This window comes from Anabrus simplex, chromosome 10 (assembly GCF_040414725.1).
Source record: "Anabrus simplex isolate iqAnaSimp1 chromosome 10, ASM4041472v1, whole genome shotgun sequence".
Taxonomy (NCBI): Eukaryota; Metazoa; Arthropoda; class Insecta; order Orthoptera; family Tettigoniidae; genus Anabrus; species Anabrus simplex.
This window is the reverse complement of record NC_090274.1, coordinates 50,760,500-50,786,357: the sequence shown is the minus strand read 5'-3', so window position 1 is coordinate 50,786,357 and position 25,858 is coordinate 50,760,500. Positions and strand designations below refer to the sequence as shown.

General features: G+C 36.9%; 2 protein-coding genes across 4 annotated transcripts in view; one reads left to right on the top strand and one right to left on the bottom strand.

The window, feature by feature from the left end:
• LOC136882049 (zinc finger protein 665-like) overlaps nucleotides 1-25,858 on the bottom strand; it is a 93,718-nt gene that overhangs the window by 10,292 nt on the left and 57,568 nt on the right. Inside the window, exons 5-7 of the mRNA XM_068229329.1 lie at nucleotides 16,347-16,435; nucleotides 13,638-13,720; nucleotides 6,158-6,289 (exon numbers count right to left, since the gene is read on the bottom strand). Coding sequence (XP_068085430.1) covers nucleotides 6,158-6,289; nucleotides 13,638-13,720; nucleotides 16,347-16,435 — 304 coding nt within the window. The remainder of the gene's footprint in view (nucleotides 1-6,157; nucleotides 6,290-13,637; nucleotides 13,721-16,346; nucleotides 16,436-25,858) is intronic.
• LOC136882347 (uncharacterized) overlaps nucleotides 19,603-25,858 on the top strand; it is a 37,394-nt gene continuing 31,138 nt past the window's right edge. The window contains exon 1 of one of the 3 annotated variants that reach the window (XM_067154944.2): nucleotides 19,603-20,157. The gene's annotated coding sequence lies outside the window, so the exon portion shown is untranslated. Of the gene's footprint in view, nucleotides 20,377-25,858 lie in introns of all 3 variants that reach the window. The other 2 variants (XM_067154948.2, XM_067154947.2) reach the window with 2 other exon arrangements.

The following is a 25,858-nucleotide window of genomic DNA, read 5'->3' as shown; positions in this document are numbered from 1 at the left end:
TTCGTTTTTGCTATTTGATCAGGCTCCTGTTTCAACAGCCCTTGTAACAATTTGAGTATTATTATTATTATTATTATTATTATTATTATTATTATTATTATTATTATATATCACTTCAATTGCTTCTACATTGAACTGTGAATCTTCTCCATCTACTTCATAGAAATAATTTGACTTTCAAGCGCAACTTTCACCTTCATTTTTTTAAGGACATTAAACTAGAAGCTCTTTGAGCAGCATCAATGTGCCATGTTTCTACATTACTCACTGCATGCGCATAAATTATTTTCTAAACGCCACTGCTACCATATAATGACTTATAGCTATCAGCATTCTGTAACGAAAGATACGCAAGTTTGGAGAATCTTCAGCATCTACATTAATCAACTTGAATCATCCTTCAACGGCAGCTAAGTGCCTAATTTTAATGAAATTTATGCATAATTTAAAACTTTTATCACCATTGTGACTATTTTATCTTCAACTTTTAACTTTATAGCATCAAACCACAATATTTCTACAGCATATGTACATTGTTTATGGATCATTTGATATGTTGTGCAATTTGTGTTGTTGGCTGATGATTTAACACAGAAGTTATAAACTATTATGGAAAGTCTCTCAAATAATATAAGACATATGATCAAAGAATAAATTATAAATATAACTAAGCCAAAATCTATGTCAGAGCAACAAACTGTTTTGGAACCTATACCCCAAGAAGATCCAAGGAATAACAAAGACCTATGGTCAAATATCACTGCCAAATCCTCCATGTCGAAACTCTTGGATAACAGTAAGAGAATGGTGACCACAACAATCGTGGGCACAAGAAAGTCCGAATATGGGAATGATAAATCCCAAACAGATAAACTGCAAGCCACAGATCGTAGAGCTCGGTTACATATAGGGAAATTGCACCAAAATACGACCGAAGAAGCAGCTGAAAAGCACATCTCCAACTTACATGTAGCCAACAAATTAGAATGTGATGAACTCCAAACTAAAGGCACACTTAAAGCCTTTAAAGTGGTGATCCCTTTGCAAGACTTACCAAAAGTCAACATAGCAGAAGTGTGCCCAGAGGGAGTCATCGTACGCAGCTCAATCTGCTTCAATGGAATGTGGAAGGACTGAAAAGCACTCTAGCACTATCTAACAATGATCTTTTGCACACACAAGACATATTAGTCTTCACTGAAACTCTAGCAACTAAAGCCTGGGAAATAAACGGATTCTACTCACAACATATACCAGCGACGCAAGGACCATGAGGACGGCCAAAAGAAGGAATCTCCTGCTTCTTCAAACCGAAAATGGGAAAAGTGCTAAGCACACATTAGGATCAAGACACACTTGTGATAAATTTCGAGAACCATTCTATAATACCCATATACCTTGAACCAATAACGCCAATAGAAGACATAACAACAACCATTATGATTGCCTTAAGACAGGCGACACCAGGACGAAACATTATTATAGCTGAAGATCTAAACTGCAGATTATATGTTACAAATCACAGAACAAATGAACTGTTAGATATGATGATAGAGGAAGGATTCATCCTGGTCAACCAGGTGGATAAACGAACGTACTTCACACACTGTGGATGTAGTACTACTGACTTAACACATGGGTGCTTTACTTGTGAATCTACTCCAATGAGATCAAGATTTAGTAAAAACAAGCTACTTCCAGGATCCCATCTGCAGAACAGTGGTGGAATTGATCAGAAATTGTGTACTAGAATGAGTGAATGGATTCACAGGATTTCTGCATGACAAAGTTCATCCCAGAGGGAATGCATTCTGTGCTATTGTCTGTCTGCTATGGTCTGTGACTGAGAGCTGCCCAACTGAGGAACCTCCATACACCATGGAGATACACCTGATATGCTGCTCATGTGTAGTATCTTTACTTCACCACATACCCAGTGACATAATCCAGCAGAGGATGGGAATTGATCCTAATCAGGAGGAAAAGTATTAAGGTTGCCTGAGGTGTTGCTGTCATGTGCTGATAGGAGCAACACATACCATCACAAATTATGCCTAAAAATTTAACTTAAAGTGTGATAGCCCTTACAGAACACCAGACAATATTGGCAAGACACTCTAACCACTGTCAAGATGAATGCTCCATTTGAACTGATCCACATAAATAAAAGTATCAAGTCGACAAGAGTCTATTACCGCAGCGAATGCTATAGAGAAGTAAGTTGACAAATGTCAACTTCCGCAGCAAAAGAGTTAACATTTGAAATTGCAGGAAAAAGTCCCCGCACATAACTTGCATACATTTCTGACATTATCATAAAGACATATGGTACATACATGAAATAAAGTTTGGGTATTCCATGGACATGCCTACATTAAATACCGGGACTGTACCAATTGCAGTTACGGTACTTTGTACATGATAGTATAAGAAGAAGCTGTATTTCTTTCTACCTGCAGAACGGTTGAGGATAGCTGTTGTAGCAAAAATACGTAACTCACAAACCCCCGCCCCAAGGCTGCCTTCCTAGCCACTCAGTCACACACAGCCATCCCTCTCACTCTTCCATCTTTGTGAATATGCTTATTACTACCTGTCCGGCAGAGCTGATTGTGTGAATTGCGATTGTCCAGGTAGTCAAGTGATCACAGTATTAGGTTTCGCCTATCTGTTGTATTGTTGACAAGAACCAGTATTCTGTCTTCATGTTTCATTGTTATTTCTCAGTTAAGTTTACTTAGTTACATAGAAGTGTAGGAGTTATACGGCTGGGTTTAAATTTAAAGTCATAAAATATGCTGAAGAATATAGTAACAGAGCTGCCGGTCGAGAATTCAGTGTGACTAAGTTAAATTTTCGCTACTGGTGTGAACAGAAAGCTGTGCTAGAAACCACCATCCGAACATGTAAGGTATTCAGAGGGCTAAAAACTGGTAAGTTTTCTGAGCTGGAAGACGAGTTGCTTCATTACATTAGAGAGTTGCAAAATGATGGCTTTAGTATCTCGCATGAGATGCTACATTTCAAAGCGCGCAAACTAGTGTTTAAAGGAAGAATCAGCTGATCGTATCCGAATGTGAGCCGGGGTTGGATCAGAAGATTCATGACATGAAAGGGATTGTGTCTTTGAAGGTGAACGTCTCTCTGCCAGAGAATGCCAAGCGATTTCAGCAAAAAAATTCATAGATTTTCATTGCCATGAGATAGCAATACAGAAAAAAAAAATTACCTCTTATCGCAAATTGGCAATACAAATCAAATCCACTAAACTTCGACATGTCATGCAACACCACCATCAACAAGAAGGGAGAATCTAGCATCCTTGTATGTACAACAGGGTGTGAAAAACACTACTGCACTGTCACGGTAGCAATAACCACAGGCAGAAAAATATTGCAACCGTAGGTTATTTTCAAACGAAAAACAGTGCTTAAAGTGAAGTTTCCCAGAGGCATTCATGTACGGGTTCAAGAGAAAGGATGGATAGATATTGCTCTTGTCCAGGACTGGGTCCATACAGTGTGGGGAGCAGAGCCAGGGCCACTGCTTCGATGCCCAGCAATGCTAGTGTGGGAAAGTTTCCGCAGACACTTAGTGGAAGACACGAAGAAACATTTTCAGGAAATGAAAACTGATCTCGTTGTAATTCCTGGTAGACTCACACAGTGTCTACAGACCTTAGATATTTCCATCAACAAGCCCTTCCAGTACAGCATACGTAAATTGTACGCCAAATGGATGGCAGGACAGGAGCATGAGCTGACGCCAGCAGGCAAAATAAAGAGGCCGTCATTTGAACACCTGTGTGATTGTGTTATGCGGACATGTGTCATGGTGTCGACAGACGTTATTGTGAAGAGTTTCTTGAAGATGGGCATTGCAAATGCGTTGGACGAAAGTCAGGATTATGCAGTATGGGTAGGTGACCAGAATGATGCACACGAGAATAGCTTGGAGATTGAGAGCAGGGACAATGAACAGGGTAAGTATGCAAGTTGGTTTGTTTCAACAGCCTAATGCAAATTTTACGTTTCTTTCGGAATACAATCTTTTACATACAAATCTCAGCATATACCACACACCTAAAATGTTCACACTTATTTGTTGTCAAAAAATGTGAGTTGCATGTGAGCAAATACAGTATATTAAAATTTTCAAAGGTTTTCGTATAATTTAACATCACCTCTCACGAACATGAGTTTGAAACAACAATCACCAACTTATTGGGTTTAAAGTAAGGTTAATAAAATTCAGAACAGAGATCATTACATTGTAATACTGGTAAAGGGGCAACTATCTAAATCCGAGGTAGATCAGTGATACAGCAGCCATTGCACTACAAGACTGTGGATTCAAATAAGGCCATAATAATTGGACTTTCAAACAAATAAAATACCAATTCATAGTGCATATGGTCCATTAGGACTGTTAGCCAGCCAAGAAGACTGCTGCTCAACCAGATGACTTGTAGCTACTGGAATGTCACATGTTCACCCCAACAATTTCCATGGCCACTTCATGCCTCCTTTAACAGACAACTCATCAGTCAATAACATGAGGCTATGCAACCCTGTTTCAGCCCTCAATCAAGAAATAAAATCTCCTCAATTGCCAAGAATCTTTGTGTAGGAGGCAGGCATGCTTCCCTTACACCAACCAGGGCTAGCCATTGGATTTTGGAAGGATGAAAGAAAAGTTTCTTTGGTACTCCATGTGATATGATTTTAACCTCTCAACACAATACAGTACAGCATAGTACCAGTGCGCCTCACGCCACATTTGTTCCTACCGATTGTTACTCATGCCATAAATCTGGCAACTCTGCTTTACATTGTCAAGGAGATACTCCTTACAATGCCTGAAATGAACAGAGGGTTTTATTTGAGTATTTGTTTGCCACGACAACTGCTTGGAATTCGAAATTGTATCAGGGGGAAGAGAAAAGGACTGCTTGTCTAAGGAAATTTGCTTCATTTTGTTTATAGATTTTGACAATACCATTTTATATCGCATGGTTTATTATGTTGACATAACAGTCCATGACTTGAAAAAAAAAACAAGCAATTGATCAGCATTTCTCTCTTCGCTGTTATGACGCTAATTATTCCATTGGTAAACTATGGTACTGCAAGGTGCTTACCATACCTCTTTGTTTCTTTCTCCCCCTTACTTCTAAGGGTCATTCTAAATAAACAATTCATACTGTAGTCACAAATAATTATTGATATGTATCATTCAATTGTATAATTGTAGATTTTACTTTAAAAGATCCAAGTAATAACACACACGGATATCACGATGTATCGTGCCTAATAATGTGTGAATTTCATTTGAGCAACTTGATGGTTGAGGAGTTTCTACATGTTATTGAAAAAGACGATACTGATGCTGAAGCCATGTATATTGAACCACCAGCATCTAATGTATTATCTGATGTGGATGCGGATGCCAGATGTGAATCTTGCTGCCGCACAGAATGCGTCAAGTGTAGTGTGAGTGTGTGTATAAACTACATTTTGCCAGTCCAAACTAGTGAAAAGTGGAAATATGTGACTAAATAAAAAGAACTGAAGTCTATAGTAGTATTATTCCTATTTCATAAAGATATGTCATTTCTGAGCTAATGTTATTTTCTGGAATTCCCAAAGGGATGTCACAAATGAACCTAAAAACACTGTTTATAAATTTGTTTATTGCTAAGTAATTTGTAAGTGATATTCTTTTACAACATTAAGCTTTAAATTTCATGGTGTTCTAATGAGTTAACAATTTTTGTGTTTCTCCCAAAAACTATATCAAGCCTTGTGTGGTACCGTATGGTACCAGGCCCTCATTTGGAAACCAACCATCTAATTTTTAGAAAAATGACTTTTAAAAGTTCTGTAATGTGTGAATGCTGGAAATATTAAATAAAATTTAAAAATAAAAAATTGAACACTCTGGCATTCCCGGATCTGGTGTTTGTGTGGCACAACTTACAGAAACTGAATTGTAGAGCACAATAAATATTTTTAATTCCCCTGCAATCTGGCAGACTAAAATAGAAACTCAAGCTGGATGCATCACGTTGGCAATCTAATAAGTACCATACCAAAATGCCAGCATACAATAGGTAAAATATATTTTACATTTGTTATCATTATAAAAAAACATTCACCTTGATTTCATATTCCTCCTTGACAATGCTTCCACTGGCTGCTTCTAAATATTCACAGGGAAAAGCATTAAGTGGTTCAACCTTTATCTCAGCTAACTTATCATCATCTGCTGGATGCAGCAGACTTGGTACCTGAAAACGTTGGATGACATAAAAGACAATTAAAGAAAAACAACATTAGCTCCATAACAACTTAGAAAATGGATAAGTTCAACATTTAACCCTAGAACCAGTAGGTGATGATAGATCAGCAGGTATGCGCCTATCTCAATCGCTGCTGACGATAGATCGTCAGGTCTACTTTACCAGTAAATACAGCTAGAAGAATTTGTGAATATTTCCATTAGATGGCAACATTCATCTGGTATGTTTTCTCCTTGGAATGTGGAATGTTTCAGTGTTAAATACATCCATTTATGTGTGATATGTTTGCAACAAATGAAGGTCACAATTTGTGCAGGTATGAAACAAGTGTTGATTTTTTGTGACTTGCTTTCATTGTTTACTGTGTGTTATGCACACACGATGGCTATATTTTCAGATTTAAATGATGAAGATATTGTAATTGAATTAAATGCAACCTGTAAATTCAAGGCCTACTGCAGCAGAATAAATTATCGTTGTGCTACCTGAGGTAGGTTAACAACACCCAGCGGTTAGAGCTCTATCAACTACCTTACCTTTTATTGAATAATTAGTAAAGTATTAACACTATTCACTTAAAATTTGCATGTCTAACATCAGAATTAATTTATCTACAAAATGTAATATTTTAAAAAGTTTCAGAAAAAGTTATTAGTCATTTATATTTAGTGTGTAAGTAAAAAATATATTTGATTTTTAAGGGGGCAATTAAAGGGGCAGAAAATTTAAAAAATATTATACTGAGGGTAAATGAAAAGCACTTTTTGAATAGTCCAGTTCATGATGAATGTTATGGTGTATTATATGTGCATACTCTCTGAATAATACATCTGTCAGAGTGACATACATCAGGTACTGCAAATGTGTGGTGAACACCCAGCGGTTAGAGCTATTTCAACTACTGGTTCGAGGGTAAAAATATGTAGTTAAAAATAATCTGTCACATTATTTACATCAAAAAGCAAAAATATTCATCACAGCAAATATTTTCAGACAATGTACAAAAGCAAGGAAAATATCAAAAAGCAAAATTATTCATCACAGCAAATATTTTCAGACAATGTACAAAAGCAAGGAAAATATCCTAGAGGATACACCAAGCAGAAGAACTGAGCAGGTAACAAGGCAATATGGGAGTGTGAGTGTTTTAACTGGAGGATTATAATCACAGCATCCCTCTGTTGCTAACCAGCTACCATACTTATTCTACAACATCTCACTCACCAAATTCTAAATATGAGAGATTAATGGTGACAGGTAAACAAATGCACACCTAAGCTAAGTCTTTCTGTCTCACATCAGCCAGCTTTTATACTCTAAATATGTTATAGACAACTATCATTTAATAAATTATCAGAGAATATATTGACAAACTCTTTACTTCTTAGCTTCATTTCACATTATTTTTTTAATGTGCATGAAAATATGGATGAATACAAGTATTCAGAACACTAAAATAATTTGTAGATGGTTAGGACCAAGGAAATGAGAAACAAATACCAAAAGAAAAATTTGCATTTTCTGTTAACATGAAGATGAATGTACCCAGTCATATTATAAGTTCTACCTTTACCCTTCAGAGGTAACTATATGTTAGACTGGCATCCATGCAGAGGTATTTGTAACAAAATACACGTTATATCCCATTCTCCAAGCAAAGGACGAGATAAAGATCATTTGCCGTACTGTGAAAACATAATGGGGAGTATAGAGAAGTGTATCACTGCGATCACATGATACAAATGTAGCAGGACTGAAGTGAAGATGACTGACTTGTTACAACTTTCATAAATAAGTAACAATTTTTTTTTTACAAAACTTTTAAACAAGAAACTGGACTTTATTTTTAATGTGGCACTGCAGCTGTAATAAGTTCACAATGTATAAGAAGGCACCAGCAGCCATGAAAGTGGCCATCCAGAGAATTTAATGAAACTTGTTCCACAAGCAAAGAATCTTCTTCTTCCTCTTCTTCTACTTCTCTGTTGTATGCCACCTGGGCAAGATTGACATTTTCAATTCCACATATCATCTCCTGTCAGTCCCTTCTCTGTCAACTCCCTTCACATGCAGTGCTCCCATCTTCATTTTGGTTGAGCTACTCCTGTGCTCCCTTCCATACTTATCACTTCAATTCATTTATTATTGTAATCTTCTCTCTTCTCATAATATTCCCACACCACTGCAGCCTTCTATCTTGAACTTTCTCAGAAATTTATTCCATCTCAAACAGGCACCTTGTCATATGCCCTCCTCTAGATTCCTTATCCACCATGACATTCTCATCTCTGCCACATCCATTCTCTTCTATTTTCTCATCTGCCATGTCTTCACTCCATACAACATCAGTCACATCACAGATTTATAAGCGCTTCCCCTTCAAGTTTATATTCCATCTGTCACAAAGTATGCCCAACAACTTTCTCCAGTTTAATCAGCCAGTGTTCATCATATGCATAACCTCCATATCCAAATTCCCCATCTTATCCACTTTAAAATCAAAGTACTTTTCTACACTCTGTGCAATACTTCATCCACAATTTTGTTTCATGCCTCTCCCTATCCTCCAAAGTTGAAGAACACTGTTTTCTTTCTGTTTCTCTTCAGTACTCTCCCCTCCAATATCATGATTCCAACATTTGCAGTAACCCGTCCCTTTTTCTACTGCATATTACATCATCAGTAAATAGCATACACCGTAGTGCTTGAACCCTGATCCTTTCACCAAACAGATCAATTACAAGTCGAAGATGTATGCAGATATGCCAACTTTCAAAAGTAAAAAATCAGGAGAAATTTGGCAGCGAATCGCGACGTACTATGACACAACACTGATGGCAGAACACACACTAATTCATTGTAATTAAATATATTAACAGTTCTATTTGGCCTACATACAGTATATATATATATTTCATTATTTATATGTGAATACCTGAACTTCAGGAACATGCAACTTCTCATCCTTCAACATAAAACTATTAAAAATAATTTTTTAAAATATTTACAATTTTAAATGAAAGAGTCACAAGCACCATACTGTTTACAACCTTCAGGTGGTGTATTATCATAAGCTTTCAGCATGCTCCATACTTAAAGCTGAAAGTTTGTCTAATGCTAGATCAACAGCCTAAGCACTAGAATAAACTAGCCCTTCCTATCTTGATCATAACAGGGCTCCATTTTAACTGTTTAAAATCTTATTTTAACTCATTGTGACAACATACTAATGTTTTAAAATAACTTCAACACTGATGATAGACCTTAGAGTCAGAAAACGGTTTTGAAATAAAATTTAGTGTTCTGATATGACTGTATATGATCATTTAGAATAATAACTACTACTATCAGCACTATTAAAAAGATGGCTTTGATATTTGATAATGATTATAGTTTAAAATAATACGAAAATTACCAAAACTGCTCGGAAAATCGGGGGATCGGTCCCGGCGATCTGGAGATCGGGAAAAACTATGACAAATCGGGAGTCACCCGCTTAAATTGGGAGAGTGTATGAAATTAATAAAGATCGATGGTGCAATCCCGCTCATACAGACATCCATTCTTTCATTCCTTCATACGTGTCCTGCACCAAGCACATATACTTCTCTGGGGCACATTTTTCCTTCATGCTCTACTAAACATCCTGTTGAGGTACCCTGTCATATGCCTTCTCCAGATCGATAAATGCTAAGTGCAGTTATTTCTCTTGACGCTATTCCAAATCACATCAAAGTACAAAGACTGCACCTACAGTTTCCTTAATAGACATGAATTAAAACTGTTCGTCCCCTATTGTTGTTTTGTCTCTGAGCCTTTTGTCAATAATTCTCTCCTATAACTTTATTGAATGTGACCATAATTTTATTGAATGTGACCTTAATTTTATAATATTGTAGTAACTCCATTTGTGGTTGCATTCTTTTCCTTTGAAGGGAGCCAGCATTACTCTGTCCTTCCATTATCTGGGTACATTCTCCTTTCTATAAATCTGCCTCATCAGATCCCACAATATACAAATACCTTCAGTTTCTTTCAGACGGTGTGGGAATAAATCATGCCTGCATGTATGTGCAGGTGCACCTGCTTCTGCCAACTGTTTCACACACAGTGGATAAATTAGAGCTGTAAAAAACTCCCTGTGCTTTTTGGTAGATCCTTTTCAACACACTTTTCAGTGTAGTAAGTAAAAAGTATGGACCATCATTATCTTTGTTTACTCTACCTTCTATGCTTATGAAAATAGGAAACCAAGTCGGAGAATGTGGGTGCACCCAGTGATAGGACAGAGAAGTTCTGTGGGAGCATTTGCCACACAGTTTGATGAAACTTGAGAATGGATGATGGCAAGTTTTTAAACTACTTTTTGAGCCAATATCCTTCTTTGATGAACTTCTAAGTTACACGAACATATTCTGGAAAACACTAGAGATTCATGGCAAATCTGCCACAATGTCCTGTTGTGTTTGTCCTGGATTTGTATTCTTCCAGAGATTGGTACCACATCACTAGTCTCTCTGACACTAAAGTTATCAGGTACTCACTGTCTATTTTGGGCTTCATAACAATCATAGTAAATCACACAGCCAAAAGCAGATGAATAAGTTGATAAACTAAAAATAAATAAATAAATAAATTAATAAATAAATAAACCATATTTAGCAACACTTCCGATGAGTGGGTGAAGATCTACTGACGACGCGGGCGTGGTTGACCTGCTATGTGTGATGGCATTCATACATACTTATGTCCAGTAAGAACAAACTGTGCGCCTGGGACCGTATCTCATACGTGGTTACTCTCTGCCTCCACACTATCTGAAAGATTCTATCTGAACAAATGATTCTTAGTTTAGGTGGACCCGCAGCTAAGCGTAGAAGGGAGTCGAACCCACACCGTTTGAAAGAGGCCTTCCTCACTGAGACACTTCAACATTTGAATGGGGATATCATCTGGGCCAAATGCTTTTACCATTTTAATTTACCTTAGATCCATTACATTTTCTTGTCTGCTAATATGTCCATCATATGCTGATTTGGCATCCCATCTTCTTTCAAATTTCTGAATTTAGGAATGGATCCGAATAGTTTTAAGCATATACACAGCCATTAAGATGGTTCAGCTTTTCCATGGTGGTAAAAATATTCTCAGCCATGTAAAGAGTTTGGCAGTGACTGCCATTCACATGTTTCCTCAAATGTTTCTTGAACCTTTGGTGTTATGTGACAAATTCACTGTAAGCCACTGTCCTTTGTTTCTTCAGTACACTGATATCCTAAGGTCATTTTTCATTATGCAGACTATTGATTGTGACAGGTCCTTCATTCTTGTGCCTGCATTTTGCTAAAAACTAGCAACGGCTACGGAGTCAGAGATGGGCTTAGCTGAAGTAGTTAAGGGTAGAGACCCTGAATGTTAGGTCAATTACCAGAAGAGGAAGAGGGGTAGTAGGCAAGATGGAGAAGAGGAGGATTCATATGAAATGCCTACTGGAAACTTGATGGAAAGAACATGCAACTGGAAAGAACAGTGAAGTCCAGATTTGTTGAAGGCAGCAGCCTCAATACTTTAGGGGTGGTGTACACAGTGTATACAAGTGGATGACTGCTTGAAGAAGCTTATAATGGTAAAGGGTGGGTATTTTGAATAGTTTATGTATGCTGTGTAGTCAATGGTGAATAAATAACATACATGTATTTATTATTTCTCTCTATACTAGCAGTCTTTGTATGAGGGGCAGGACTTATCATGTGACTAGGTAGATGATGTCTCAATATCCTGATGGATTCATGTGAGAGCAAAGGTATAGATGTCATCTTCACAAATTCTTAGCCTATAGCATTAGTTAGGAAAAGCCTTTGTGCCTTTTCTGTCTGTCAACTTCTACTGGCTGTTTAACATCGGCCTGGAACCAAACAGATGTATCAATTTTTACAGGGAGTCCCTAAAGTCTGGTAATACTTTCATTAATTGGTTACACAAAAACTGAAAAAAGTACAGCTTTCATATATGTATCATAATAAAGAGAAACTTAAATACATTTATTTTCAGTGTTTGTTTTCATAATGACTCGATAGGGGTACCAGGTATAACTCGACATGTGTCTACACAGTAATCAAACTCTTGCACTGTCCTGCTGGAACAGAAAATTGTTCATATCTTCTTGAATTTGCGGGAAGCTCTACAAACAGAATTTTTTTTTTTTTTTTTCACAGTGTTAATGGCCTGTTCACTCACTGCAGGAAGGCCACATTTTCCTTAGGACAAAGCAACCAATAGTTTTGAATTTGGCATGCCAGGCATAAATAGACTTTCTGCTTGGTGTTTTCTTACCATACTTAAACCCAAACTACCACTGTACATCTGTAACACACTTATTTTTGGAGAATTCCAACACACAGATAGAAAGCACGCTCTTTGCCAAAAGTAGCCATTTTAACAAAAGATCAACTTAGTGAACGCTGGAGCTACATGCATGTGAGCATTGGGTCAACATTCAAATAAATCATTTTGAGTTCCTCTTTAATATGATATATATATACAAAATCTCTATAATTTGTAGTTTTTGTATAATAAACTAATTAAAGTATCACCAGACTCCAGCAACACCTTCTGTTTTCTCACCAAAGGTGGTCTTTGTCTGACAAGTGCTGCCAATACTGATTATGCTGAGAACTTTATTGACAAACACTTCAGAATCTTTCAAACTCTTGTGTGGGATGGAATAAATGCTGTGATGTCTGGCATTAAGCAACATTCCATATATGTGGGACATGATGCTTGGTTTTCAAGTCATTCTGACAATATAATATTAGCACACAGTAAAACTAGAACTACAGGACCCACCTGGTGGAAATATAAGTCTGTAAGGTTAAGCCATGTCAGCCAGTCTGAGCCTTGTTGGTAGTAAAAAATATCACCATCGGAATGTTGGCTGGAGGAGTAGGAGAGGTGGTGATATACAATTATTTCTAATCACTAGATTGTGTGTTAAAATTCAGGATTGAATTCCAAACCCCTCCAAGGTGCTCATACAGAGAGAGGGTATGCTATACAACACTGCTGATGCTTGTTTATCTGTAGGATGCGGATGTTAAATGTTGAGCACATAACTTGGTGTTATTCAACAGGGGTTAGCTACGTACATGCCAACACTGGGCTTTGTATCTCTGTCTCATTATTGTCACCATCGTCTCACATCTAGATCAGTGAACATATCCATTGACACTCCCAGCACTAAAAGCAATATGCTAAATAAGTAACTAGAACAAACAGAGAGTCCTAACAACTGGAAGTTTTACCCTTCAAGCACATCTCTAATTTAAAATTCACTTACACAGTTAGAATTCTCTTCAGACTCTGTCAGCCATTCTGTCTCACACTTGATGAAATGTGGCTCCTCCATGGTTTTTGAAGAACCTAAAAAATAAAAACAACACTTATTATTTTTAACATTTGGGGATTAAACAATATCTTGAACAACATTATTCAAAACATTTTATTTACTGTATTTCCAACACAGAATAGTATGATGATGCAGGATTCAGAATGTTAAACTAGTAGTATTTCTTGTAATATTTTCTTTCCATGGAATTGCTGTTGTACTCTTGTTGTTGTTGTTACTGGGTGAATATGTTTTAACTTAACTTTATTGTTACACTACAATAAGTGACCTTTGCCATCGAGATATTTCCCAATTGTGATGTATTTTATTATAATAATACATAATTCAGAATTTATTCTACAAAACAAGATAAATGAAACAAATATTCATCACAATTTTTGAAAATTTGTAAAGATCCTTGCTCTACATTATTGTCCGATGAACTCTCACTATTGCACATAACCTATTTACCCACAAAACTCGTCTACATGTACATGTATAGTGATTGTTTGGACAGTCCTCAGCCTGTAAGCTCATCATGTAAAGATCATACTTGATACACTTCAAACAGACAGAGACTTGAAGGACCATGATCAAGGGTAAAGGGGGAAGCAATCTCCACCAAGCATAAATTTTGAGACATCAATCGGAGAGAAGGAAAGTTTATAAAGGAAGCTCAGGGTAAGAGAGATAGACGGGAACCAAGAAAGATATTTTGCAGGGTACTTAAACCTTAAGTAATGCTGTGACAAAAAGCATGAGGTCTTATTAACATGAGAGTGAATACCTAGCTGTCAGAAGATCATGTAGGATCTCTGTATCTCAACAGGCTTAGGATAAACACATACCACGTGTCTTGACTGCCCCCTTAGTGATTCATTTGAATACTGCAGTTCATAACAAATTTGAAAACATTACATTTGCTGTAAACATTCTCAATGTATTTTCAAACAATTAGAAAAAACAAAATTAGTACTGTTATTTCAGTGGATACTAATACAAAATATACTGCATATTTGATTATGAACCCCTTGGTAATAATATCAAAAGTGATAATATGTTTTGATATCTTTAGCAGTTTATGAATTACTAGAAGTGGACACTTTACCTGACTGATCCCATATACCTGAAATATATTTGGATGGTGTTCTTTCCTTCAGGGTCATATAGGCCTCTTGTTCATTATTTATTGACCCTTAGCTATAAATATATAAACTTTCTGACCGTTCCAAAATTTCAAATGACTCATTTCTGCAACTTTAACCCACTGAGTGCTGCATATCTGTTGGACTGAAACTGCATTGAGGCTGGAATTATTTTGAAGGAAATATAGTGACACTTCACATGATGAGAAATTTCTTACTTACAAGAACATTTAATGGGAGGTTGTACACCAATAAGGGACAAAAATAGATTTTGTAAAATTATTTTATGAATTTTAGTTATTTGCAAAGAGTAGCAACTGTTTCTGCTCGTCAATTGTTTGTAAGGCCATGTTTGTATTTGTTTACTGAAACTACATGTGTTAGTTTTTTTGGTTGAGAATCAAATATACTTTTAGAATGCCTCGTTCATACAACATTTTTAAGAAATGTACTGGAATTAGTGGAAGGAAAGAACATGGGCCAACATGTGAAAGAGTTGGTAATCAGGAGACCGGTAGTGAAAATGATGCAGTCTTAACATACAATGAGGGGTGTGCAGATCAATTGAGGGTTCTGAGGGCTTTAAGCATTGAACCAGGTCAAACGTGCAAAAATTTGCAATAAAACTAATATCTTAAGGATAAAAAATTAAATCAGACATACAGGCCCAGGTGGTAACCACAAAGCTACAGAGAAAGATGGTAAGATCATGTAAAGATGCTGAGAATGACTCAGATGATCCAGCACTGAGGTATCATTCATGTTTTTTCAATTTATCTCAAAACATATTATTAAACTTTATGTTCCTTTTTCTTTAGAACCACTTGAGTTAAGAAAATGAAATAAGCACCACATCATCTTCTTGGAGTTGGAAGTATACTGAGACTTCTGTCTTTTATATTTTCAATTATGATTATTCAAATTATTATTTTTAAAGAAAAATTAGACATCTAGGAAAACACCATTCAAAAATTTACTTGTGAGTTAATATTTTTAAAAAAAACTTAAAGTGTGTACAAAGCTTCATTCTTTAAGTGTGGTAAAATCTGTTTTCTATGCAATGGTCTTTGAGAAAAAGGAACATGAATTTGGCAAATTTAGCATTATGAAGATAGAGTGTACCACCTCCCTTTAAGATTTAAGTATACACGAAAACAAATGAAATTCATGCCACGAACTGCGGACCTAGGAATAATTTAAATAATTTTTATTTTATTTTTTGCTGGTTGATTTACGTTGCACCGACACAGATAGGTCTTATGGCGATGATGGGACAGGAAAGGGCTAGGACTGGGAAGGAAGTAGCCGTGGCCTTAATTAAGGTACATCTTTGCCTGGTGTGAAAATGGGAGACCACAGAAAACCATTTTCAGGGCTGCCCGCAGTGGGGTTCAAACCTACTATCTCGCGAATACTGGACACTGGCCGAACTTAAGCGACTGCAGCTATCGAGCACGGTATTTTATTTTATTAGCATCATGGACCCATACACAGTCTGCCTGCTGAGCTATAATACAGTCATCCCCTTGCATTTCCTCTTCGACTTCCACATCTATTTGTTCATCGTGAGCATTGCTCACACTATTACTAATACTAGTAATTTCACTGAAAAATTATATTCCTAACCATCATTCGTTGTAATAGAGGTTATATATTGGTAATTTTCAGACATTTACTGGCAGCCACCTTGTTTACAAGCCAATCTCAAAGTCTAGAAATAGCTCAATTCAAACTTAACACTACTGATACATATTAACAAAGAGTACACAACATTGGAGAGGAAGAGACCTTATACAAATCATGCATGTATTTTGCATCCATTGCTTTATTCTTATGCAGATAACAACACTAATTACAGCAGCAATATCAGAGACAGCACATCTGCATTGACAGAGCATGGAATGTGGGACCAACAACAAAACCTGCAATTCCCCAATCCCTGCAAAATTCATCTTTGTCCAAACATATGAGTGGATATAGATTAGTGTGATGAACAAGTGTTTCAGCTTTTAAGAGCTGCTGAAGATGATGACTGGAAGTTGTTGTTGTTGTTGTTATTATTATTATTAATATCATCATTATTACAATGTAAGTTAGCTCAGTGGCTTGGTTGAAGACATCAAGTCCTGGAGACCCAGACAAGTCTCAAAATGAGCTGGGTTTCCATGACCCAGAAATGAGATAATTGATAGGTGCTTCACTGAAAATCCACAGCCTATTTCCAGACATCGGACCACATTGGGATTGAAATGGATAAGCCCCATCTAGAGGCGAGGATAGGAACTGTGCCAGCTGCCGAAGCCTGTTGCACTCCTCCGAGACTATGATTAATGACGACAGATGAAATGATACTGCAGAGTGTTACTGAAATGGAAGATGAAAGGGAAAACCAGAATACCAGGAGAAAAACTTGTCCTACCTCCACGTTTTCCAACACAAATGTCACATGCAGTGACGAGGATATGAACCATAGAACCCAGTGATGAGAGTCTGGCGCACTGCTGCCTGAGCCATGGAGACTCTCCACATGCTTCATAATCATTTATTATAATATTTTCCAGCTGAAAGGTTGGCACTGTTTTTTTTTTTTTTTTTTTTGTCAATCAATACTGATCTGCATTTAGGGCAGTCGCCCAGGTGGAAAATTCCCTATCTGTTGTTTTCCTAGCCTTTTCTTAAATGATTTCAATGACATTCGAAATTTATGGAACATCTCCCTTGGTAAGTTATTCCAATCCTTAACTCCCCTTCCTATAAAGGAATATTTGCCCCAACGTGTCCTCTTGTATTCCAACTTTATTATTATTATTATTATTATTATTATTAATATTATTATTTACCTTAAATTGTACATGTACAATTTAGGGGTGGTACATGGAGAAAGGGCAAGCCACACGTATACAGAATTGTCTCCATCTCCACATGTGTACATAAACTCTACTGAATATTTACATATAAACTTACGTAGACAATTTTAGACAATTTTAAATTTACATATTTACACTCCAAACACTGTACCCTTAGAATAATAATTATCTTGATTTATCCTGACAATATTAGAGTAAGAAGACCCAGCCATTTATACTCTCACTCATACCTCTGTATACACTCTCATTCACAGCCACTCCCACACGCGCACGCATACATATTCGCTCACATACACCTGTACTTGCACCCATCCTTCTTGCAATTCTACTTTATGCAAGTTATATACATCGCATACGGGTTTCTATTTACATATACATTTTCTTTACTTCGTGGATGAAGTGAGGAAGATGAAGCAGCCTTACCTCAGAAGGTAGAAGGTTCCAGGTATGAGCAGGCCTTGCGTAAAACCCATTTCAATATGAGGTTGTTCTAGCGAAGGGAGGGACAATAGTAACTCCTTGGCCTCTTTTAACAGAGTGGTAATTGAGCTGCAGGCGGTGGAAAGGGGAGAGGTATGTGTTGTCTGTCAGGGATTTCCATTTATCTTTATATTGTGATCCTTCCTACTTTTAACTGCGCTACTGAAACTTATTCGTCTACTTATGTGTCATTTAACACCATTTCTCCGCTGACAGCTCGGAACATCTCACTCAGTCGAGCAGCATTCTCCTTTCTCCCAGTTCTTCCCAGTCCAAACTTTGCAACATTTTTGTACTCTTTTGTCTTTGGTTGGGAAGACCATGAGTTCAATTACCAGTTGGGTAGGGAAATTTTGTGATTAATTTTTTAAAATATTTTTCTTTGTCGTTCCACTGACACAGGTCATATGGCAATGATGGAAAAGTGCTAGGAGTTGGAAGGAAGCGGCCATGGCCTTAATTAAGGTACAGCCCGATGTAAAAGTGGGAAACCACAGAAAACCATCTTCATAGCTGCCGACAGTGGGATTCAAATGCACTATATCCCAAATGCAATTTCGCGGTTTGATTAAAATTCATCTTGATTCTGGGACTGCATGTTCAGGTTTTTCCCAACACACTCTTCTCTATACCCACACAACACTAAATACCAACCAAGACAGAAACATGTAACGCGTAGTATCAAATAAATCCCCCCACCCCCACTTTGTCAGTAATAGGGAATACATCCCTCCACACTCTACCGATCAGTTCAATCGCCATTGTCAAAATTAACGCGGAACGTGGGAAAACGCAGCATGCCGCGCACTGAAAATGTTACGCAGAAATCTGTCTAACCATACAGGCGGGGTTGTGCGAACAGATTCATACCCAGCTGTAATCATAACATTTCGCGGCAGACTCGCTCCTGAATAGACCTTTATCCCTTCTGTGGTTAAGCTTTAACATATTTCTTGTTAGACAGGGGAGACACCTGCAGATTTTATCAGCCGAGGGCAACCACAATACCAAAAGATTAATTAAAAAAAAACTAACGCAGTTTATCTGTTTTCACATCTAGCATACTTCAAACAAAATCTCTTATATAAACTTCCATTATTCAAAGATCTACAAGTGATGTACCGGTAACTGATTAACGCCTATATGGTATAGCATTTTATATTGCTCTAAAGGAACTATTAATATCGGAATACACTCTGGGTCAATTGAGAATACAGGAGGAAAAGATGATTTTAGTGCCATCGTGCCATTTAATACCTATTTTCCAAAATTGTACAGGCAATGGTTGCAAACAGACTTCATTTGACATGAAACGTGCCAGATTTTTTGTTAGCAATGTCGCCATCAGTTATCATAGTTCTGCTGCATTGTTTTCAAACATTTATTACCGGTGCACTCTTAATGTAACTTGCATGTCTTACCTCCCAACGAGTATAAGAAACACTATACTACCATTGTCTTCTAGTACAATGTTCCCGCCGAAGCTCTGGTATCCAGGCTCCACTGCAGTTACCGTACCGTAAACTGACAACAAGGACTTATTCTAGTTTTAAATTAGAAATTTCCTTGGATTTTCCTGACATATTTTTAAAATAATGTTATTTGCTTTATGTCCCACTAAATACTTTTACGTTTTTCGGAGACGCTGAGGTATTGTAATTTAGTCCCGCAGGAGTTCCTTTAACGTGCCAGTAAATCTACTGACAAAAACCTTCAAATAGCACCGGACTGAGCCAGGATCGAGCCTGCCAAGTTGGAGTCAGAAGGCCAGCGCCTCAACCGTCAGAGTCACTCAAGTCGGCGATATTAGCATATCTTCATGGGAAAAGTACCCCATATCAGCCTAACATTATCCTTTAAACATAAAATACTTTCATTTTCTCCTAAGAGGCACCAATTCCCAATTCGCTTGGCATTTTGTATCACGATCACTAAAGCTCAAGAAGAAACACGGGAAGTGCAGGGGCCTATTCCACAAAAGTATGGTCTTGTACATTACAAGTTACTAGTGTGGGTTCTTGTAAAGTATGGAGTTGTACATTTCTATTCCACAAAAGATTGAAAGTCTCTTGTATATTACCAGTGAATTGTAACAAGTTTTACAAGTGACGTCATAACATAAATCAGCTCTTTATCTTCGTGTTCCATTCCTTGAAATAGGTTATGCTTGTCTCATTTATCTTAATATTGTATTTTAAGGTATGTTATTCAGCAAAGATTCAAAGGCCTCTATTATTTCTGTGAATTTCGTAATGCTACAATGTTATCTTTCTGTTTATTTCGTTGATGATAAGAAATTACTCCGTTATTATCACGCATTCTGTTATGCCGCGCATTTGGCTGCCAAGCTTAATTGTTACGAAATTGTAAACTCTGCAGGAATTGTTAACATGGTGTTAAGAGAAACGAAGTTGTTCCTTTTGAACGAAATATAAAGGAGGAAAAATATTCTTTTCGGTGTATTCAGCGAGAGTCTGAAGAAACAAGACAAAATAAACGATACATTCTGGCCTAAATTTCAATGTGACACTAGTAAGTACGGTACGTTTTTGTTTAACTCATTCATTTACATTTATTTTGGAATTCTTCGATTAGGTTGATTTTAATTTAGTTTAATTATAATTTTAATTAGGGTAATTATATTATCATATGCCATACTACATAACAGTTTTTTTTTTTTTTTTTTTTTTTTTTTTTTTTTTTTTTTTTTTTAAGGCAAAGATCGATGATCAAAGGCAGACTGGCACAGGTGATGGAAAACATGCCAAATTGACTGATATTGACAATAAATTTTTGGACATTCTTAGAAAAATTCACCGTCTGTTGACAGCCTCAGTGTCCCGGAATCTTATGATGAATCACCCTCAACAGCTGTTCTAGATATCTCCACTCCAATTTTCCTGCTGTGAACAGAGGTAAACAAGGAGAATATTTCATAAGAGTCACGAAGAAAACATGGCAGAAAAGAAAAGGAGGAAGATTGATTTGCAAATAGATTTTTCGCCCTAAAGAACAGAAAACATTGAAGTACTGGCAATGGCACAGCAATTTTGCATTCAGCCATGTGACACTGTGCAAAAATATTATCCCGAATTAACTGTGGACAGTGTTGTAGTTTTAGAAGAAGGTAGTGAAGTAGTGATTGATTTAAATACCAATACTAAGTAATAGGTTAAAAGTTAGGTCATATGGCCTTAGATTAGTTTTTTGGGGGGTTTCATTAACAATATCGCAATATACAGTAACTTAGTGTTTTGTTTCATAATAGGGGCCGATAACCTTTGGTGTTAAGCCCCTTTAAACAACAAGCATCATCGTCATCATCATCATCATTGTTTCAATGTAGTATTTAGAAGAGTTTTCAATAAATTGGATATACAGATGAATTATCACTCACTTTCACTGAAAAAATGTTACTTAGCTGATCTCTTCTGTGAGCTACAGCGTGTCCGGCAAGTTCTTCATCTTCATCTTCTGGCTCAGGTAAGTCATCAGCAATGTTGTTTTCCTGCACGTCTGTTGCATTGATTTGTAACTCTCCAGGAGAAATGTTACACAGTGTTATGCAACATTTGAAAATATTAGATGCAAGAACGGGATGTACTCACAAATGGTTAAAACAGGGAAATTTTTCTTTGAGAATACTGTACCAGTAGCGTTTTCAATTAATCTCCCTGTACTCTTATGGGCCTTGTTAAACCTCTGTACTCTGAGTTCATCTAAATCGACTAGTTTAGGAGTAATAAGCTAATCCTTCAAAGGATAAGCAGAATCACCAAGCAATAATCAAAGTAGGAAATAATATATCACAGGAAGGGAAAGTTTGGAAGGGAATTGCACAGGTTAGTATAATCGGTCTGTTACCTTTCTTAATATATGCAAATGATTTAGGGAACAATATAACATCAAAAATAAGATTGTATGCAGATGACATAATTGTTTATAGGGAAATAAATAACACTGAGGATTGTTCAGAATTACAAAGGGACCTTGAGAGTATCCAACAATGGGTTGAAGAAAATAATATGAAGGTTAATGGAGGCAAATCAACTGTTACAACATTTACAAACAGGAGCTTTAAAACTGAATTTGAATATAATTTGGATGAGGTACTTATCCTAAAAGATGGCAAGTGCAAATACTTAGGTGTGAGATTTGAAAGTAATTTGCACCAGAAGGGTCATGTTGATGACATTGTTAGGAAAGCATACAGATTGTTACATGTCATAATGAGGCTACTTAAAGGATGCAACAAAGAATTAAAAGAAAAAAGTTACTTAAGTATGGTTCGTCCATTATTGGAATATGCAAACAGTGTTTGGGATCCTCACCAAGAATACCTAATAAAAGAAATAGATAGTGTGCAGAGGAAAGCAGCTAGATTTGTAACAGGGGATTTCATGAGAAAAAGTAGTGTATCAGGAATGTTAGAGGAACTTGGGTGGGAAACTTTACGAGAAGGGAGAAAACTAGACTTATAGGAGTATATAGAGCCTATACAGGAGAAGAAGCATGGGGAGAAATCCATGAGAGGCTTCAGTTGGGAAATATAAAATTAGAAGGAATTTTAGCAGAAGCGATTGGGGTAAATTTTCATTCACTGGGAAGGGCGTGAAGAAGTGGAACAGTTTACCAGGTGTAGTGTTTGATCCTTTTCCAAAATCTGTACAGATATTCAAGAAGAGAATAAATAGCAACAGAGAAATGAAATGTTAGAGGGCATTCGACCAGTGCAGGTTATTGTAAATAAAAAATGTGTGTGAATAAATTAATTCCATCCCCTGGTCTATGGAGTTTGGACAGCCAAGGCAGGGGATTGCCTGTAGGGGTGAAGTACAGAGGGGAATTCGAGGGCCCTGGAACCGCTACGGTAGCTGTGAAGGCCCTTCAGGGACTCTGAAAAGTGGTGGCGAAAGGGGCTCTGGTTAAGACGCAGCAGGTCGTTATGCTATTTAGGTTCCAAAATGGGTCAGAAATAAATAAGTAAATAAACACAATGTAAATTTTAATCTTATACCAGTTGTATAGTATTATTTGAAGTAATTCGACATACTGTATATGAGTTGAGTATGTTTGTAAGTACAGGAGATATAATAAGTAGAATTTTGTAAACAATATAAAATTATTAAGGATGAGCTGTGTGTTTAAGAGAAAAAATTGTTACTGTAAATTGTATAATATCGTATTCTAGGAAAATTTTCTTCTTCTCTTGTTAATTTAAAATTTAGTGCTTGACAATAATGTATTTTAATGTACCATTTGCCACCGAGGTAGACACCTAATTTGCAAAGAGATTTGATTTGATTTGATTTGAGTACTGCATCCTTGCTTCATCATTCAAAAGAAATTGCTGTTTCGGAGGACACGAGCATCATGGACGCTACTTTGCCAATTTCCGCTGGCATAATAGAACTTCATATCTGGTCCACATACAAGCATACAGCATTTCCTAGCCAACGTAGTGTTGTCAGTAACTGTTGTTTAGCAGAGAGGGATTTATATCTGTTTGATGTTCTTACCTATGCCCAATATCCATCAAAAGTTCTTCCACTTGTATTGTGCTTAACGTAAAACGCTCATTGTATTTATATCGGGAGGTACACCTCAACTCTGCACATTCAAAAGAAGCAACTTAAGGAACTCTATCTATCAAACTAACGTGAAACTGCTACTGCATGAAGTTGGGACATTAATCAGAAGATGCCACTACTGAATAATTGAGGAGTTTGTCATTTCTAAGTTTCCTAAACTGATTGGATTTATCTTGCATAGTTTTGGTATACATCAAGAAGTTTGGACTTTTCTCCATAGATGTCTTTACAAAACAACTGTGGTCATACACTCTGGTGTAGGACAGAAGAATTAGTGATATAAAGAAGTTTTGTGTTATAATGTCTTCTCAACTACATTGACTTTCATTTATTTTGGTATTTCAGGGTTTGCAACACTTCTTTCACATTCTGCCAGTTTTTTAATCCGGCCAATCAGGAATTTTTTGTAATTATTTTTCAACCAATCACACATTTCTTGTACCTTTTATATTTGCCAATAAAATTGAGAGGGCGTGTACGGATTTAGTCCAGAACCCTCTTGGACCGTTCCCTCGCGTATATTAGCTGCGGTTTTTCAGGCTACCTTGTCTTTGGATCACCGAATTTCTGAGAGTGTGTGTGTTAAGTCAGGAGGCGGGGGACTCATTCTTCGCCAGGCAGTTCAACCGCTATTGTAATGGCCACCTGTCTTATTTCTCTATAGCTACCTTCGCAGACTTACACGAGGGTAAGGTTCTAATTTCTAACTATGTAACCTCCTGTTTTCTAAAATGTAAACCTTCTTTCGGCTAATGTAAAATTTCATAGAGACTTAAACTGTAAATCGTGGATAGAGAGTACCTTACCTTCTCAAGTTCCCCTTCAATTTAATTTGAGATGACTGCAATTTTGTGACCTTTTCTCTTTTCCGTAAAGTGTTTAATTAACCTCCATCCTAGTCACCTCAGTAGCTTGGGATTAGTCTCTGCATCATCGGGCCGAGCCCAATTAGGGTTTTCAATTTTATAGGAGTGCAAGTGTACGCCTCCATTCATTTTGTGTTCGGGCCAGTAATTTAACCTGTTGTTCTTTCCACGAGGCCCAGTAGTTTGGGTAATAGTTACCCCTGTGTAAAATTGTAACTTGTAGTTTGGGCCTAGACAGGCCGGAAACTGTATGATTTTGTGTATTGTCGCCTTGACTAGGCTGTAAAAATGTTAGGAGCACAGCCTCCTTCGTTAAACTGGAGAGCGTGTAGCTATTTTCTGTGATTTCCAATTAATCTGTAATATTGAGGGGAGCCGCTGGAAGGCTGTAGATTTGTTGGAGCAAAGTGCTCTTGTTTTGGGAGATTTCTCCTTGTCTATGTAAACACTAATTTTCGATATTGTAAAGTGGAAATTAGGGGCTTGAAGCCCAAACCTGTTATATTCTCTTTGTTATTTCACCAAGTGAAAAGTTTGTTAAGTTTATGATTTGGAAAGAAATATAACCTACTGTCGGATTTTTATTATGGACACTCGAGTTTAGGCTTTAATTACAAATGAACCAATAGGCCTATTGCAATGCGAGTTATACCAATATTTTTCTTGTTTAATTCTACATTAGCGCATATAAGACACATTGTTTTCGACGTTCATTACATATTTTTTTTATTTCTGGTTGTAATTAATATTGCCCGGGTTTTTGGCTTGTTCTCTACGAAGCGCTCACTTAGGAATATATACAAGGAAAACTACTTGTTTGATGGTAATGAAATTTTTATATGTTGTAACCATATGTATTTGTAGTGTAATACTCAAGTTACAATTTTTTTTCAACCACCCCAAAAATGTTCTTATCATTTTTCTAATGCAACTTTTTCTCAGCCCAGGATAAACGTACAGCAGCAAACTTCAGCTTGTTTTGAAGCACTCAGTCATGGTTATCAGAAACTACAACAACTGTAACCGTGCAGCGTGGTACCGAATTTATGAAGAGTAATATTGAAAGGAGGTTTTGTGTACGCCAGACCGTGCGATTAACAGCAGGCCGGGTGGTGAAATCGGGCGCAGTGTTGCCGCGTTCAGTAGTAATCACGCGCATAATGAACACAGTACACTCGTCCCAGGCAGTTGTGAAACGGAATGCCCGTGTTCTTGGTTCGTCCG